General features: G+C 40.9%; 2 protein-coding genes and 1 long non-coding RNA gene across 3 annotated transcripts; 2 read left to right on the top strand and 1 right to left on the bottom strand.

Annotated features, from left to right (window-relative positions):
- Window positions 1-4,246: 4,246 nt before the first annotated feature.
- LOC311009291 (uncharacterized protein) lies at window positions 4,247-8,222 on the top strand. Its single transcript, XM_084003369.1, has 3 exons — window positions 4,247-4,740; window positions 5,759-6,106; window positions 6,706-8,222. The coding sequence occupies exons 1-3, from the start codon at window positions 4,680-4,682 to the stop codon at window positions 6,954-6,956; spliced, it is 660 nt and encodes a 219-aa protein (XP_083859495.1). The 5' UTR covers window positions 4,247-4,679; the 3' UTR covers window positions 6,957-8,222.
- A 2,877-nt stretch (window positions 8,223-11,099) lies between these two features.
- Window positions 11,100-12,835, bottom strand: LOC311008782. Its single transcript, XR_014596557.1, has 3 exons — window positions 12,552-12,835; window positions 11,870-11,955; window positions 11,100-11,237 (listed from the first exon to the last, which is right to left on the bottom strand). It is a non-coding gene; the product is annotated as an uncharacterized lncRNA (long non-coding RNA).
- A 4,384-nt stretch (window positions 12,836-17,219) lies between these two features.
- LOC311009069 (uncharacterized protein) lies at window positions 17,220-18,505 on the top strand (the record flags this gene model as incomplete). The annotated part of the gene is made up of 4 exons (XM_084003042.1): window positions 17,220-17,309; window positions 17,736-17,786; window positions 18,084-18,289; window positions 18,387-18,505. The coding sequence occupies exons 2-4, from the start codon at window positions 17,773-17,775 to the stop codon at window positions 18,503-18,505; spliced, it is 339 nt and encodes a 112-aa protein (XP_083859168.1). The 5' UTR covers window positions 17,220-17,309; window positions 17,736-17,772.
- Window positions 18,506-19,835: the final 1,330 nt, after the last annotated feature.

Raw genomic sequence — 19,835 nt, 5'->3', positions numbered from 1 at the left:
AAGAGAAAAGCTAAAGACCACTTTAGCTCATCCTGGACCGCTGGAAAGAAGAAGCGAGTCTAATACTACTATGGATGCTCCTTTTACATTGGATGAAATGAAAAGGGCAATAGGAAAAGCAGGACTAACATCACCTGGGAAAGATGAAATTTGCTATGTCATGTTAAAGCATTTAGGGGTTCTAACATATAGGAAGCTGTTGGGCTTCTATAATAAGGTATGGGAAGAGGGAACGCTACCAGATAGCTGGAAAGAAGCAGTCATAATTCCAATCAGGAAACCAGGAAAGGATGCATCAAATCCTAGTAACTACAGGCCAATAGCATTGACATCAAATATAGACAAAATAATGGAAAGAATGATTACAGAAAGACTAGTATTTTATGTAGAAAGCAGAGGAATGATTTCACCACATCAGAGTGGTTTTAGGAGGGGCAGAGGAACAATGGATCCTGTCGTGTGCTTAGAAACAGACATTAGGAAAGCACAAATGAATAAGGAGTCTGTGATGTAGAGAAGGCCTATGATATGGTTTGGAAGGAGGGGTTCATGATTAAATATAATAATATAGGAATAGTAGGTAGAACATATCATTGGATTAAAGATTTTTTTATTTGATAGAACTATACAAGTTAGAATTGGAACAGCCTTATCAAGAAAATATAAAATGGTACTCCGCAGGGCAGTATAATTAGTCCAATACTCTTTTCAATAATGATAAATGATGTTTTTTCTCTTGTTCAGGATGACATTGGACGGTCATTCTCTGATGACGGGGAACTGTGGAAAAGGGGAAGAAATAGTAGTCATATTATAGGGAAAATACAAGAGGCATTAATATGGTTGAAAATTATATTCATGGGGATTCCATTTTCACAGGTTATTTATCAGGGTTATAATCACATTTTAGCAAGAATTTGAGACCTCCAATTGAATTAAAAATGAATTTAGGGAAAGCATTCCAAATATTATCATCTTCATTAATTAATTTTGATAGCCATTTAATTTTAAAAGTATTATTTAATGTTTCAAAACTTAGGACTTCCAGGCCTCCATTTTGTCTCGTGTTACATAATATCTCTTTTTTTAGATAATGACATTTATTTCTCCATATAATATTGAATAAAATTTTATCAAGTTTTTTATATATTGTATTACATAAACCCAAAGTCAGAGACACATAAACGGCTCATGACACTCATTTAATGTAAGATCTCTCATTAACCACATGTTAAGTTTCGTTTTAATTTGTTCAACAATTGGGTCGAGGTTTGAGTTTTTGATTTTTATTAATCACAATACCCAAATATGTCAATGTAGTCTTTACAGGAATGCCATTTATCTCCAACAAGTCACATTATTCAGTGGAAACAACACTGATTTACCTAACTTTGGCAACTTCATGTTAATTGGATAAATAAATTAAAGTATCGTACCGCCATAATACCATTAAATGAAGCTTTTTTTATGTGGGTAGCCATAATTTGTGTGAGAAGAATCAATAAAAAGGGACTTAATGGGCAACCTTGTCTTATAGCACGGTTAATGTTAAATCTTGGAGTAGTGCCATGGGCCAGTCCAATAGAGCTGTTGCAATTCTTATAAAGTGTATTGACTGCTTTTAAAAACCTTTCACCAAAGCTGTGTATTGAACATAAATCGATGACTTATTGTATCGAATGCTTTATAAAAATCGACAAATAAAATAAAACTATCATCTAAAACATAATCTTTATAATCAATCATGTCCAAAACTAAACGGATGTTATTACATATATTTCTGCCAGGCATAAAACCTGATTGTTCCTCATCAATTATATCTTCTAGTTTTAATCTTTTAGCAAAGATCATAGCAAAAATCTTGGCATCATTATTTAATAGGCTAATTGGTCTCCAATTCTCAATACTTAATTGGTCTTTTTTTGGTTTAGGAATCAATTTAGCGTGTGAGACTTGAGAGCCGTCGGCGGAATCTGCACGTATTAATTATGTGTCAGGAACGACGTCATCAACGGCGCCGGAAGAAATCCCATGGTTTCTACCAGTTTGACATCTGAACACTGGAGCAAGTCAAAGTCATTCGCTTTTTGGGAGTCCTGTTTGATGAAAAGCTCACCTGGAGAGAACACACTGAGAGGACAAAAGACAAATGTAAAAATGTTTATAACCTTTTGAGATGCCTGTCAGGAAATCACTATTAAACATATACCAAACCATGATGAGAACCAGATTAGACTATGGGAGTGTTGCGTATATGTCAGCAGCACAAAGTCACCTTAAGAAGCTGGATGTGGAGCAGGCTAAAGGACTCAGGGTATGTAGTGGGGCATTTAAGACCTCCCCAGTTGCAGCTCTGCAGGTTGAGATGGGGGAAGAGCCATTAAGAATAAGAAGGGTAAAGCTCATGTTGGCATACTGGGTTCACCTGCTGTTGAAAACTTGTAATGCAGTTTCGAAGCGCCTACCGGTATTTGTGTCTATGGGTTGAACATGATTATGAAAACATGAACCAATAAACCATCTAATAAGTATGTGGATTCCTATATGAATAAAACCGTTGTTTTTCCTGTTTGAATTGTGTCCATGTTTGTGTACTTCAATGATCTGTACATCGGGAAGAAGTGGAACAAACACTTAGTTGTGTGTCTGTCTGCACCTTTGTGCATGTTTGTAAATCAACAAGTTGTGTGAAAAAAGAAATTGTGATAATACTAGCAGAAGAATAAATATGAGTGATAGGGAGTGATATAAAACCAATTTAAACCCTGTGCAGTTTATGGCAGTCTTGGTGACTTATGTGAACCGTTTCTTGAATCTTGAATGTGGGAAGTGTACACTGCTCAAACAAATAAAGGGAACACCTAAACACCACATATTAATTCTCAATTACATATTCCAGTTGGAAATCTTTATTCATTACAAAGTGCAATGCGTTGACAACAAAACAACATAAGGATGATAAATGAAATCAAAGTCCTCATCTTATGGAGGTCTCGATTTAGAGTCATACCGAAAAATCAAAGTGGAAAATCAGATCAGATATAACTGCAACAGGCTGCATTGTATCAACAACCAACAACAATAATTCACTAGCTTTAGTTCGCTGAACTGAACTTTCTCTCTCAACTACCGGTAAGCGCAGCTTTGAGACATTAGGCTCGTTCGACTTGATGTAGCCGCCTGCAGCGCGCTACCTAACGTGATGTATTGTGGGTTGAAAGCGATGCATGATGGCTAGAATTGTGTCCGACTTAGCAGCCGACTGCAAAGACGTCACAGGGTCGCGACCATGTCACGTGACCCAAAACATCGCGGGAACAAGTTTTTAAGAGCCGCTTCTTGCGGCGCTTTGCAGCGCGGTGAACGGTGGCTGCAACCGGCTTGTCCACACCTCCGCTACAGCGGAATGGTTCTCATTGGTTAAAAGTTCAATGACGTGTGTTCAGGTCCGCACTCGGCGGCCACCTTGTGGTGAAATTATACTTTTTATTTTGGTCGCTTTGATCTCATGGCTTGATCTTAAGTTCCGTGCATTGTGCTGTGAGTCGGCCTATTATATATGAGGTCTGGTTAATACAAACATAGAATGATAATACAAATATACTGGGAAAAAATAATGCCTTCCACATGTTGCCTTGTGTGTGTGTGTGTGTGTGTAAGTCAAGTCAAGTCAAGTCGTATATATATATATATATACGACTTGACGGCGTTTGGCTGCCGTCTCTTTTAGAGCCCGCCCCCTCAGACACCTGCAGCTCTCGTCGGCGTGGTAAGTCAAGTCAAGTCAAGCCAAGACCATCCCGAACAAGCATATTTAAAGTGCCGCACACCTCGGCCGTTCATGAAAACAAACGATATGTGCATTTACATATTTAACATTAACTTTCATGCAGACAGAGTAATTGGAATAGTGATGATAAATGTGTGTGGACAGTGATAATAATGTAATGGTATTTTTATTTATTTCAATCATGTTACAAATGTTTGACAAAAACGAAACTAAAACCACAAATGAAACGTAAATAAAGCAACCGGTCAAACAGGAAGGAGGAGCTGCTGGACCTGAAGCCGGTCAGTGAACCAGCTGTTTATAAAACCAACATGTGGAGAAGTGGACGATGCGTTTTTTGTAGTCCATTATTGTAGTTTCTCCAGCGCAGACGCACGTCAATCGCCGGTGCCGATCATCAGCTGTCAATCATCAGCTGTCAATCATCAGCAGCCGCGTCATAATGACGTAGCTTAGTGAAAGTCCGGTCGGATTCTCTGAGCACCGCGGTTGACTATTCCTAAGTCCTTCTGAGTTCTCCTATCGCCTTTCCTTAACCCCGTGACCTTTTCCCCAGAGGTCAAGGAATAGGAGTTAGGAACCTTATTTTTGGACTATTCGACTGCACCCATCGTTTCGAAACGTTTCGATCCGGGACTTCAGAGAAGCGCCGACACGCCCGTTTCGGATGTCGCTGATCACGTGACTGTCACAGAACGAAAGAAGCTCTGATACAAGCTTTGCTCGAGACTGGTTCATTTTTTCAATACCAGCTCCGAAGCAGAGGAATCACGGGTAAGATCACTAGTGGCAGCCCACCAAGCGTGCAACCCTGGGAAGGACGCGTCCACTCGCGTTTAAAATCGCCCCTGTGGACACGTACCTTTAGCCGGGTTCTGTTCTCACCTCCATGGCTCTGTTAGGACCCGGGACGCTGGTCCTCGTCCTGCTGAGCGTTGCCTTGAGTGAAAGTGAGTAGAATCCCCTGTATTCTGGTGCATTTTAACGTGGTTTGATACGTTTATCTACTGGAACATGATATGATGTGTCATCGAGGGGGCGGGGGGTATAATTTTGTATTTTGTGTTTGAATAAATAAAGTTTGTAAAATATATGGGTCCATATAGACTATATGATTTTTAAGGAAAACTAATATAACCTAATGGCTCTTTACCTGCCGATAAATGTAACGAATGTTGAAAGCTACCGAGCGAGGCTACTTGCTAGGCTGATGCTAACGTTAGCATCTGCCTAGCTACAGAGCGAGGCAACTTGCTAGGCTGCTAGGCCGATGCTAACGTTAGCATCAGCCTAGCTACCGAGCGAGGCAACTTGCTAGCCTGCTAGGCTGATGCTAACGTTAGCGCAGCATTAGCTCACCTGCACTCCACTGTAAACAAACAGATGAAGGCTCATCCTGACGGAGCCCACGTTTTTACACAGTGCCTGTTTGCCTCAAAAGAGCCCAGAACATTATCAAGGACACTCACCATCCAGGTCCCTCCCTGTTTGAACTGTTTCCCTCAGGCAGAAGGCACACTGAGCACCAGGACTAACAGACTCAAACACAGTTTAACTGCAGTAACCATCCTCAATGCTACCAGAGAACAATAACATCAGTGTACATGGGTGTATTGGATGAACTGTTCCCAACCTATACTCTTGTGTGGTCTGCTAACTATGTCCATACGTCTGTTGGTATGCATGTATGTACTGTTTTAACTGTGTGAGACTGGCTATGGATAACTGAGTGTGTATGCTGCTATATCTCTATTAGAACTAGTAACATTAGTACTCAATAGTTTTTATATTTTGAGTACATGTGACAATGACAAATAAAGACCTATTCTATATTGTATAATAATGTATTCATATTTAAAATCACATGGTTTTGTAGCATCGGTAGGTCGTGACATTTCAACTGTCTGCTGTTATTTTACAGCGTCGATCCACGATGTGACGTGTTTCTATTGTCTGGTTTTTGTTCAGACGTAATTGTGGAGATCGGAGAAGACGTCACTCTAACGTGTCGCGGCCCGCCGAACGCCGTGGTTGAGATGGTGGTGTGGAGTAGACCAGATCTCCCCAAAAAAGAGTACGTCTTCTTCTACCGGGACAACCGCCTCGCAGAAAAGAAGTACCAGAAAACTTACTACAGCCGGGTGATGCTGAAGGATCCAGAGATGAAGGATGGAGACGCCTCGGTGGTTCTGAAGAACGTCACCCAGAACGACACCGGAACGTACCACTGTCGGCTCGGCCTGGGGGGCGGCCGGCGCCAAAGGAGGAACGCCCCGGACATTTTCTGCACCATCAAGCTGATGGTAACAAACCCAGGTGAGTCTGAGGGTCAGGAACCCGGGTGAGTCTGAGGGTCAGGAACCCGGGTGAGTCTGGGGGTCAGGAACCCGGGTGAGTCTGAGGGTCAGGAACCCGGGTGGGTCTGAGGGTCAGGAACCCGGGTGAGTCTGAGGGTCAGGAACCCGGGTGAGTCTGAGGATCCGGTCCTTCCAGGTCCTTCAGATAGACTTCTGGTATTCAGAGAACACAGAAGAAGTGTATTTAAGATCATTCAGTACTTTACCATGTCTAGTAGGAATATTCACTTTTTCATTCATTGATTTTTTGCGTTCCTCAAGACCTCGATGTCGTTTTAGGACCATTGGTTAAAAAACACACGGAGCAGAGAGGTGGGCAATATTATGAGACTTTTACCAGAAAAAAGTATTAAATGTATGAGTTTATAAAGTCCTATCTTTACAAGAGGACATAACTCGCTGTGCATGATGTCTGTGTGTGTTTATATTCTATATTGCTGTTTAAATAAAATTGACTCTATTTCCGTAAATATTTGGTCAACTATTGAATATGACCCGTTCCATATGGGGTGTGTTGGTTTTACGATGATGATGATGTCATGCCTGTCTCCTCCGTAGGTCACACAGGGCCACGCGAAGGGATGGAAGGAAGCGAGGAAGTAGGAGACAAGGATGGAGGGGGAAGTCACATGATACCAGCTCTGGCCATCATTGGTGTGGCGGTGGTGGTGGTGGTGATGATGGTGGTGGTGGTGATTGGCTTTAAGTATCGGCGCAACCGAGGCTTAGGGGTAAAGCATGACAGTGCTGGATTAGAGTCTGCTGAGATGGAGGCCGTTAGCGTGGCAGACTCTCCCGACAGTCAGTGAACATGCAGCTTAAAGCGCTTTGATTGGTCGGAATGTCTGCATATTAAATTAGTGCAATAGAAACATTATTTGCCAGACTGCTTGTTCTTAATGCATCGACTATTCGCTCAGATTTCTTTCATTGATTTCATGCTTTTGTTAAAACTGAATTCATTTATATATTTATATTTGCCCTTTAAGGATACAACAGGCTTCCTGTGTATATTTGCCTGTTTGTCCATAAATGATCATTAATTTGCCAATAACGACATTTAACATAAATGTCTCAACAGGATCAAATCAATGTATTTTTATTTAAATGTTCCTGACGGCAGTGAAAATGTTAGAAAAGCTAAACTTATTTTAACAACAGGATGATGGAAACGTTCCGGTGATCCCCATCCTGCCGGCTGACTACTGAATACAGACATTTGTGTAAAAGTTAGAACGATTGGACAAAACTATTTTCACAACTCTCAGGGAAAGGTCTGTGAAAATGATTGTTTTTAAAAAAAAAAGTCTAAAAGCCAAAGAAATGTGTTGAAACAGAATGTTTCACTTGTTAAAAGCATGTGTTTGAAGTAGGAACGTGTCTTCTTGGATCGAGGTAATTACGAGCGTTGCTCGCTGTGTGCGTGGTTACGAGGTGGGGGGGGAGGGGGGAGTTGGAAGGTTATTAGAACGTAAACGAGGTTTTGTCAGATTTGTGTTTCCCACTTTGAGAATCAGTAAAGTGCAGATATATGAATATTATATACATATTTTACACATAATAATGAATATGGATCCAATATATTGATGGACGACGGGCTGATTTTTTCTGGAATGGATCCAGACAAACCGTTGTTTATTGATCACATTTATCAAATATGTAGCCTTCGACTGAATTCATCAACACTCGCGATGGAAGCTTGTTTTTGTGCGTGTCCTTGAACTCAACACAGCCAACTGGGTGACTGGGAGTCATTTGTTTATGCATTATTAGTCAAGTAAGTATAATAATAATGTAAATCCAAACCTGTTGCACAGTTTCTGGTGTTGAGATGAGAACATGCTCTGCTGGTTTGAAGGAAGACGACGTAAATGTTGATGTAAAGCACGAATGATGTGAATTCAGTTTAATATCATACTGTTTGAGCCAAAATAATAATAATATGAATGTCTTTATTATAACCATAATGTTTGTGTCTGTACTGAACTCTTCTTCAGGTCTTTTAAAGCTGTCATCTATCAGAATATTTCTATTTTTTTACTTCTTAAACAAATAAAAATGAATTCCTCTGAAAAGATGAATCATAGTGATTATTACTGACACACAAACATTGGATGAATGTGTTGATTAATGTGGATCATCTGGTCCGTGTGGGGCCTGTACTATGAAGCAGGATTTGGGCTTAGCGAGGTAACTTAAGCGTTAACTCTGGGTTTTCCGTCCTACGACGCTGGTTCACTTCTTACCGGGGTAGATCGCCATGGTAACTTACGCTGTGGAGCTAACCTGCTCCGGAGCAGGTTATGTTCCTGATAAGAGATCAACGTGGAGAAACACACCGCCGACTGACCAATCAGCTGTCTTGGTGCGCCGATATAAAAAAAAAAGAAGCTCGGTGGATCGTGAGAGAGGGTCTGGTAGGAGAACTATAGAGTGTACGGAGACCGGCAAAACCCTTTTTCTGTCCCTGACGATGTTTTATATGAGAGATACAGATTCTCATCAGAGGGAAAGACTTTTCTGTGTCAGCATACAGCCTACTGACCACTTTGAATTATGTTTTATATTTATTTGATTTGCTCCCAAGTCCGTTTTACACAGCCGGGATTGCAGCTGAAAGATTGAGGCTGATATTGTCATAAACCACGTTATAAGAATACATCCAAGCAAGACATTAATTATTTAAAGTTATATGTTTGGCCTTTTATTGCTGAAGGACATCATAAGAGTTAAAGGGACTAAAGAAAGAGTGACGACATGATTTAAAGGGCGGATTAGGACCGGGGCCGTTGGAAGGGGCCTCGTAACATGTGGTGGTAACTCTACCCATAGGCGTAATTTATGGGGGGTGGGTTGTAACCCACCCAATAATCCAAACCAGCCACCACAACCCACCCAATATGATATCATAATTATTGGTATTGAATGTTCAGCATTATAATCACAACAGTGTGGTAGATTTTCTCAATTTACCAGTAAAAAATAGTGACGTTTGTCTGTGCCCCCTCCCGCTCTGAGATTTGGTTTCGCCCACCTTGCCGGACCTGCGCTTCTCTCCGGTCTCTCCCCGCATCAGCGGTGGTATGAAGAAAGCACGCGAAAAAAAGCAAAAGAATAAAAGTATCTTCCCAACAGGAGGTAGCTACTGCTAGGGCTCCAGTGCCACCCCACCACACACGAGTCATCATGTTACTGAACAAAAGTCCCCCCCAGCCGGCGAGTTCGACAGTGCGTGCGCGTATAGCCCCGTTCACATAGGCTACGTCGCTACTCGCCCGTCACTCGCTTTCTCGCTGAATTCTACTCGCAAAAAAAACTCACTGCCGCCGCCGGCGACTTTAAACGGCAACTCTCTGTGGAACTCTCTGTTGACGGCAACCGTCGATCATCTCTATTCTACATTGTGATTGGTACTCGCTTCACTCGCATCGCAGAAAGTTAAAATTATTTGATCTCCGATCGACCACATCGCATCGCCTGTCCTGGTCCACATTCCACTAGAACACATTCACATTCATTGACAGTTGTCTCTCAGAGATGGGCGAGTGGAGACGTATGTGAACGAGCTTTAGTCAAAACCAAAACACCAAGGAAGGCTGAGGAATAGTCACCCACTTATATTATCAGGGCCCGAGCGCCGACAACGTCGGGCTGCGAAGCCCTATTGTTTCTGCAATGTTTATTATTCTTTCACCACTTCGACCTGCGTTTTGAGGGTCTGAGCGTGAAAAAAAACTAACGAAAATTGGAGTGTCTATAGGGTCTGGCGAAAAATTTGAGAATTTGGCGTCTTCGCATTCGGCCACGAAAAAGTTGCTCGCTAGCGCCACCTAGAGTGGAGAATCGCCAGCCCCGCCGCACCGTGGCTGTGTTCGAAATGCCATACTAACGTACTGCCTACTACATACTCAACGTGTATGTACTGTATACTGCCTACTAAATGAGCGTTTGAGTATGCTGTTACCCTCAGACTGTTCACACCGAAGTATACACATCTCATACTACATTTTTTTGTTTTTTTTAACTTTATTGACATCTCGTCCTCATCTACTCTCACGTAACCGAATCGATTACGTTAGCGGTTCTAGCTCCCGTTTTATATTAATTACTTATCAAAATATATAATATATTTAATATTTCTAAATATTTTTTAAGTCAAATTACAATTGTCAAACGTTTTCTACAGTTTATTATATATGCGCGCTCTCGCGCTTTCCCTCTTTCTTCCTCTTACCTGAGTAGCTTCTTCACTCGCCATCGATCGCGACTGTTAAGCAGCTTTTATCGATCATTAATCGTCCGTTCATAGATCGTATTATACCTCTGACCACGGAACACCAGCACCTTCACCACGGAGACGACGCAGGCAATCTGCCCGTCGGAGGAGCTACATTATTCACATGCACATGGAATTTGGATTTGGAGTAAGTAATATGACTTATCTGGTTTAAATACGTTCCTTTATTATTTGATTATCAATAGATGTGCATATGCATGCATAAACAAATGTAGGCTACATGTAGGCTAATATAAGTGGTTTTAATAATATCATGTATGAGTTTGGTGTGATAAAAATAAACAAGTACAAGCAAGTGGGATATTAGTGAATAATTTATTAGACAAATAATCCAGGTTATATATACAGGTTGCAATACGTGTATGATAAGAAGGAATAAGTAGTTTATCAACAAATTAATAGGAAAGCATTCAGAATAAATGTAATATCTGATGTTTTCTACTTCGGGAAGGGGATTTAAGGAAGGACTTCTGTCTTTCAAGGCGTTCCACGGAGAACCTCGTCCACTGCTTACTAACATGGGTTCCATGTCCATAGGTCCACGGTGGTGATGGGGATGACAGCGACGAAGCCAACGAGCCACTCCAGCAGTCCTGGGACATCCTCAGAGGCTCCAGCAGTCCTGGGACATCCTCAGAGTCTCCAGCAGTCCTGGGACATCCTCAGAGGCTCCAGCAGTCCTGGGACATCCTCAGAGGCTCCAGCAGTCCTGGGACATCCTCAGAGGCTCCAGCAGTCCTGGGATATCCTCAGAGGCTCGTAGCTGCAGTGTCTGCTCCAAATGTCCAGATCCCTGTGTTGCAGGAACATGATTATTGATGAGGTTTTATTTGTGTTTATCAGTAGTGCAGTTTATAAGTAATACCACACAGTAGAAGTTCTTACAGACAAATGTTTCCTGTTAAATGTTTTACGATTATTAGGTTGTGTACAAATCTAAATAATAAATATCTGAATATATATATTATTGTTGACTCATGTTTTAGGCCTGCAGGTCTATTTCCCTCCTGCTCTGGAGGAGAGACCCTGCTGCAGTGGTTGGCATCATGGCTGAGGAGATGGGGTGTAGTGGGGTAATAGCAGGTCTTTGCTCCATCACCTCATCCATGACAACAAACACTTCCAGTGTGCAGCAGTGACCTCTCCTCCCTCAGTGCTGACACCGTCAGTTCCTTTAAACAACATATACATACATACAAACACTTCTCATAATCATTGTATAGATCAACTATTCACCACTAGTCATATATTATAATATGTACTGTAATACTGTTCCACATGGGACCAACTTAATGGACTCTGATGTTTGAACACATTGTAGATATTATCCTGCACTGACTTTGCCTGATTATTAATAAGAAAGACAACTTCATCTGGTTTATTTTATGCTGTAGAGTTCAATACTTTAAACTGCTTCCAACTCACCTTGTATTTCTGCTTCATGTTCTCCCACTTCTTCTTAGCTCATCCAGCTCCACCTTCCCTCCATCTAATGTTCTTCAATAAACATCCTATATGAAGAACAGCACGTAGAAAAGTGTTACAGTTCAATGATGATTTCTTGCTGTTCAACAGAACGTTTCAGGTAGACATCTCAGGAGAGCAGGACATCTCCCATCTATATACGCTGGTGTTCAACCTTATATCATTGAGAAGCTAAATATGCACCAGTAGTAGTTAAGCCCTGCATATGAGAATTATAACATTTAACACCACATTTTCTTAAGTGAAGCCTCTCAGAGCAGCATTCCTCCTGCCGGTGAACTTCTCCTCCTCGTTCCCTCCACTGAATGAGGCGCCCGGTGTTTTCATCCGTCCCTTTAACGGACAACAGTGCACGGCGTTATTAATCACCGTTAGTTAATATATAACCATGGTTTAACATAAGCACTATATTATTAGTTAACGTCGGTAAAAACGGCACATTTTACGCTTCGCTTACGCTCGCTGACCCCTATGGTAAATTAGCGTCTGTAGGCTAGCCGGCTGGCAGGACCTTCGATTCGTAACGTTAACGTACAATTCCAACAACAATGAAGTAACGTTCATTATCAATGCGATTTAAAAGTCAGCTGGAAACATAAAAGTCATGTTACAGTATACTTACATGTGTACGCGGTTTGTGTCGGGCTGTCGCCAGAATCACCGCAGTCGTCCGCCATTATCCAAAACTTTTCAGAAGTCAGACGAGCCGCAATGCATTTTGGGGAAGTTGAGTAGATTTAGCAAGGTCCGCTGTATACTCAGAAATTCTTGCCAATGCAGTATACATCCGGGCATTTCTCGCGTACACAAATTCACATACTATTGTATGTGAACGCACTACGTACTCAAATTTACGTCACAATTGAGTACGAGTAGGACGTTAGTATGGCATTTCGAACACAGCCCGTAACTCCGATTGACATGAAACTTTTATAAGTCTATGGGCTGAAATATGTGCCACTAGAAACTGAATTTGAATCACATAATTTGAATTTGTATTGTTTAATTTGAATCATTGCATTGGAAAAACTGAATCTGAATACTATAATTTGAAATTGAATTTATTAGTTTGGAACTGAATTCCAATAAACTTGAAACTGAATGTAAGATTATGAAATTTAATTCAGTTTCTCTGAAACTATATTTGATCCTCACTGAAAATTCGATTCTATATATTTTCACATTCAGTTCTCACAATTCAAATTCAGTTCTCAAAATTCAGATTTAGTTCTCAAAATTCAGATTCAATTTACTGTGACAGACATCCGGGTAGTTGAGGAAGAGCAATCGAGCGCAGATACACAGGCCTCCTCTTCAGCCAATCAGCACCTACGTTTTTGAGCATGTGACATAGTGGTAATTTACCTTAATGCTGGCTGGTTGCAACCCGCCATGAGACGGAGGAAGAAGTGCTTGACAGACTGGCTTGACCATGGATGAGGCTGGGACAAATACGGTAATGGCAGTTTACCATATATTTTAACGAGCTTTTGTTTAACTGTTGTTAATGTTATAGCTATTTTGTAGAATCGTTTCGTTTCGTCAGCGAGCATAAACAAATCATAATGTTTACAATTACATTAGACTACTAGCATGTTAGCATTGCTTCAGCTGAGTGTTGCTGTGCATGACAAGTAGCAGAAGGGATGACCATTAGGCTGTTAATTAAGTGGATGGCTCTCGTGTGTATCTCATGTGGATTTCCAACAGTGCTTTTCTATTTCTATTTCTATTTCATAAAAATACTCGCTAATGCACAGTAAGTTATCTAGCGTTCTTTGCGCCTGGCCTTGACTTTAACTCGTACTATAAACGTCATCCCGTTCATGGTCAGTTACTTGAGATTGAATTGATAACTATGAAGTTATATTTTAATCGACCGAGACAACAAGCCACATGGTTCTAATTCCCTTCTAACACTTATTCTTGCAACACCTCGGACTCAGACTAATCCTTAACAGTTATACCCAGACAATTACAATGCTATGCTATGCAATGCTAATACTATGACCAACTTTACATGGATTTAGCGCTGTAATGTGTAGTAGTGTGTATTTTATGTTTTTTACAGTAGTACTTGCTTTCATTCCAGTCTGAGAAGTTACAGCATACTATGACCTGTAGAAGTCTGTATGTTAGGTGTCATACAGTAACGTTACTGTGGTAGTACACATTTTTAACCTGAACGTGCATATCACAGTTTTATACACAGTGGAATGGTTCCTCTGAGGCTGCACTATACAGCCTGCATTGGCCATACTTCTGCCATGGTTCACTACTTTGTCACCATAATTTTATGTCTGACTTCTGTGTTTGGTATAAAAACTACTTATTATTAATACTGGTATGGTAAAAAAAAAAAAAAACTACCTATTATTAATACTTCAGTAAAGTAATATTTAGTATTGGATACAAAATTGGATTGAGTGGAAAAAGACAAAATCACATTCTCAGCACTCACAGGCATTTTCCACTGCATGGTAGCAATATAGCTCTCATGTAGTCAGTAATTGGCCAAAACATAGGCATATTATGTGATTTCTGCATGATGGATAAAGAGGATCTCAATACTATATTAATTTGCCATAGATGACGACTGTTGAGGTTCTTGATGTTCTCTGTGTGTGTCAAAATGACAACAAGTCATCATTAATGGTCATCCCTCATTTTTCTTCCACTTCCTTTCTCAATGATATAGCCTAATGTGCCTTTCTACCACTTCACTGATATTTTTACTAAAAATAAGTTGTGGTTAAATCAAGCTTGTTAGCTGCCATGTAAAGTCCATAGTAGACTTATTGTGTATCGCTAGCCATTTGAGACATTTATGGACCTGCAAAATATTAATATTTACATAATTTTTTTATGGATTTGAGTTGCCACAATCATTGTGCCTAACTAATAATTATTGGGTTATTAAGTATATGATGTATTGTGTATCGCTTCTAACCTACAGCTCCATTTTTATACTTTTGACAGGGAGACAACTCAGAAGTGGTCAATTCAGCAAGACACCTCCTAAATTTGCTCACAAATTTAACACCTTCCCCTGGCCCTATTGGGCCCAGTGCCCAACACAGAGCCACCCCTGTTGGGCCCAGTGCCCAACAGCAAACTGCCCCAGAGACTGCAAGGTGTTGTGTCTAGTTTCACAACAAATAACACAAACCCAGATTAACATGTATAACAATTCAATCATTTGACCCCTGAGATATTGTACACTGTTCATTTAAATGTTGACTACTCAGCATAAAATAATGTGATGCATCTTCCGAACACGGTGTCATTCTAGCAGACAGGGAAGGAGTCAGGAAAGAGGGAGAGATGGCCGACCCAGTGTCCACACAGAAATGACAAGGTCCTTCATTGTATTTGGTTTCTTTGTCAGACTGACTTGTTGTCCCTTACATTCGTCAATTTAAATTCTCACAAACTATAGCTAGTAAGATGTATACTTGTATTGTGTAATGTCAAATTAAAACATCCTCATCGTCACAGGTCTTTTCCTGCCCTTTTTGGAGCCAAGGGAAAGCGCCGGTGCCTTCCAGGGCCGTCCAACCACTTCACACCAGTCAAAGAGATACAACTTACATTTTATCTCTTGCCCAAGCTTGTTGAGCGCACTCCCAAAGGCAGTGAAGAAATTTCCCATTTGCAAGCTGGTTTGGGACGCAGGTCCACGCTGATACCTGAGAACTACACTCATGATGAGGTGAGGCAACATTGACAAGAAAATCTTTCTAATCTAATATTTTAATATAGTCCACTATCAAAACCAATGTTCTTTTATTAATATGATGGTGTGATTTATATTACTCTTGAAGGTATGTTCAACCCTCAAAGATCTATATCCAAAACTGGGAAGTGTGTCTGGGGGCTGGCTGATTTACAAAGGAGCAGGTACATAGAACTTACCCATGGCAAATCTAATCTTGTTGTATATTCATTTGGATCAATATCATGAGTGATGAGTACTGTTCCATTTCAACAGAATTCAACTATTAAATAACTTTTTTCTTTTTAGGAGGATGGGGTTCTCGAAAACTGTATATGGTGTCTCCTGAGGACAGTGGATATACTGGGCTAATGCTGAAGACTGCAAGTACGGGCGGAAAGGGTGTCCTATATATTGCTCCAATACAGGAGGAACTAGACACTCAACCACTGCATCCTGACTCCAGGTCCTTCTCCAATATGCCAAAGGCAATGTGCCACTCCTGTCACACCAACTATCCACTACAAATCCTAGCGCTGCATGTTGAAACATGTAAGCCTTCAGATACTTGTGCAGAGGAGGTATGTACAGACCCATTGTATGGATAATGTTGGGAGATCACATTATATTACAAATAGCTGTACTCTGCAAAACACAGAAACGACTGCCTCACACTTTTAAGCTTGCTACTAGATATCTCTAATAGACAACGTTTTGATCCATCAGGACCTTCCTCGGGTCCAACATTGTGAATGTTGCTTTCATAATACTCACTTCATAGACTGTCTTCATATAATAAATGAGAACTTGCTACTCTCCTTCATCAGATTAGTGATGAAGACCTGGATTACAGGCACCCCAAACCAGATATGGAAGACTTCAAAGTAAACTCAAATCAGAAGGTGAAGTAATTGGTACCTTTTCAAGCATCAGTGGTATTTTGGTTGGGGTAAAAAAGTGTTTGGACAAAGTACAAGGGACATATTACACAATTACAGACATGAGACAAGTCTGTACTCTACATCATTTCTTTTTCATCACCGTTGACTACTGAAATTGTCAGTTGCCATTTTTGTGTAGCCTAGAGAAATTCTCTCTCAACACCTTGACCATCCATGACAAAAAGCAAACATTAAATTGTCAATCTATCCCCATAACAGTCACTTTCCCCCCCTGACATGTTGCACCATTAAGCTTGAATACAATGTCTAAAGAGAACAAAGAGGAGGCTCATCATTACAGGTTGGATTTGGTCATAACTTTTATAGTGGCCAATTCTACCTGATGTGATGTGAATTTTCAAGGTATTTAAGCTATATTTTCAATGAGGCTGTGTTAATTAATGAACAGTTCATGCAAAAACATCTGTTGAAAGATGAATAACAACAGATATATGCAATCAAGCGAAATGAATATTGGCATAACATCACAATTTTTTTCAATTTTTTCATTCCTCTTGACAGCCTACGGAGGAAGATCTGTTTTTTGTGTCCTCAAACACAGAGGTATGTTGTGATGTGTTGAGTGTATATTTTTTAGGTATTATTGTCTCCACTTTTTATGTTAAACATTTAAGTGGTTCCAGTTGCAGACTGTGTGCCCAATCTGTGGCCAGAATTTTCCTCCCAATGAGCTGGAGGCACATGCAAGCGAGTGTGGAGAGAGGTAACAGAATCTTTTAGCACAATTGAGAAAATATGTCAAGATATTGTAGCATCTTAGTTAGGGATATCCCTCCAAGCAACTGTCTTCCCACCAATGGATTAATGTATTGACCAGTTGGATTTATTACTTTTAAATTGACTAAGCTGTTACCATAAAGGCTGACTGTGCTGTGCGTGATACAGTATACATTGGCTTTCAACACTACACAAGGTTTTTTTGGCTATTTCTTTGGTTGTGTTGCCATATGATTTTTATTGATCAGTTAGTCCTGACCATAACAAAATTAAAAAAAAAAAAATTTTTTATTAAAAAACTTAAACTTTTATATGTGGCTTCTGTACTGAATTTATTGTACACCTTTTTACATTTGAGGTCAGAGGATATGGGTTTCACTCTCAACTTCATACTTGTGTTTTGTCATTTCAGCAAAGCTGACTTCATTCCTTCAACTTCAAAACACAAGATGAGTATTTCTAGGTTTGTACGCTTCTATAGTCTCCTTCAACAGTTAATAACCTAAGGTTCTCAAAGTTTTTGGGCCAAGTACCTCTTATCATGTCAAAGAATCCAGGCATCACCTGTAAGCTATAACCCTACAGAAGCAACAAAAAAGTCTATGACACAATTGTGCATATACTTACACACAATAGAAAGCATAAGTCACATATACGTACACATACCACAGTTTGAAAACCTCTGACCTATAGGAATAAACACAGACTACATACGCTTTTCAGAAACACACTGTCTAACAGGCATTTATTTCTCCCTCAGCCTTGATGACGTTCTGCAGGCCATCTCTGCCGCTGTTAACAAGGAGGAAGAATTTCCTCTCACTGTGTCAAGATCCCATGTGGTGGAGCGGGGCCTTGCTCAATGGAAGCGACAAAAGAAGGCATTGCCTACCAGTCAGTTAAGGATCAAGTTCATAGGGGAGGCGGGCCTTGACACAGGGGCACTACGGAAGGAGTTCCTCACAGGTACACATATTTGAAATAAGACTTAAATTACATTTTAAAAAAGTTGCAATAGAAGTGACAGTAGTTACATGAATGGAGTGATTCTTTGTGTTCAAAGAGATGGTTGCAGGCATTGAGCAGAAGCTGTTTGAGGGTGACCAGACTGGAAAATGTCCCAAATATTCCATGTTGGATCTCGATCAAACAAACTTCAGGTATGTCATGTGGGGTCCATAAGTCTGAGTCCTCAAACAATATTTTGTTGAAATGTTATCATGGCAATGATATTTATGTTCAGTAGGCTAAATGTTGTGGCTTGTGATCTTTACACAGTATGTCCTAGTCGTCAGGACATGATTATGTTACTATTATTTTATACTGTCTCTTTCAGGAGTGCTGGTGAAATCTGGGCTGCAAGACCAACCTATCATCTGAGCTCCCCGGCTACCATCAGCAGGTAAATTGCCCCAGCAGAGGGACCAACACGCTGGACCACTGCTACACTTCCATCAGAGAGGCTTACCGTGCTTTCCCGAGGGCTCCGCTGGGCAGGTCCGACCACGCGATGCTGCTGCTAATCCCAAAATACAGGCAAAAAGTTAAATCCTCCAAAACACCAACAACCTTTCTCCGGTGCTGGTCCCCCGAAGCCATTGAACAACTTCGGGGTTGTTTCGCGTGCACGGACTGGGATGTTTTCCATGCCGCAGGTGACCTGAACGACGTCACCGAAGCAGTGACGTCATACGTCAATTACTGCGTTGACCTGTGCATTCCACTCAAAAAAGTCAAACACTACAATAATAATAAACCGTGGTTTAACAAGGACATTAAAATAATAAGAAAGGAGAAAAATTCAGCACATTTGACAGGAAATAAAGAACAATATATGGCTGCCAAATACAAACTGAGATCTGCAATAAGAAGAGCCAAATCCAACTATGCCACTAAATTAGAAGAACAAATCACTAATAGTGACACCCGCTCTATCTGGAAAAAACTACAAAACATGACAAACTACAAAAAGAAACCCACCCCCACACCTGACAGCGACAATCAGCTTCCCGATTCACTTAATACTTTCTATGGGAGGTTTGAGCAGGCACCGGCTCCACCACCATCTCTCCCAGACCCCCTCCCTCCCCCCCCTTTCACCATCTACGAGGAGGAGGTGAGGAGCACCTTCAAGGGACTTAAAAGGAATAAAGCCCCCGGCCCAGATAACATCAGCCCCTCCGTTCTCCACTACTGTGCTGCGGAGCTGGCTGGGGTTTTTACCAACATCTTCAACTCCTCCCTCTGCCAAAACTCAGTACCCAACTGCTTCAAAGAAACCATTATCATCCCAGTTCCCAAAACCAAGACCATCTCCTGCCTCAATGACTACAGACCCATTGCCTTGACATCAGTAGTTATGAAATCATTTGAGCGCATCATACTAAATCACCTGAAATCTGTCACCACCCCCCTCATGGACCCATATCAATTTGCATACAGAGCCAACAGGTCAGTTGAAGACACCGTCATCTTAGCAACTCATCACATTCTGAACCACCTGGAGTCCGCC

The sequence above is a fragment of the Eutrigla gurnardus genome, assembly GCF_963514095.1.
Source record: "Eutrigla gurnardus genome assembly, chromosome: 23".
Lineage (NCBI taxonomy): Eukaryota > Metazoa > Chordata > Actinopteri > Perciformes > Triglidae > Eutrigla > Eutrigla gurnardus.
The sequence above is the reverse complement of the archived record's forward strand: the minus strand, read 5'-3'. Positions and strand labels throughout refer to the sequence as shown.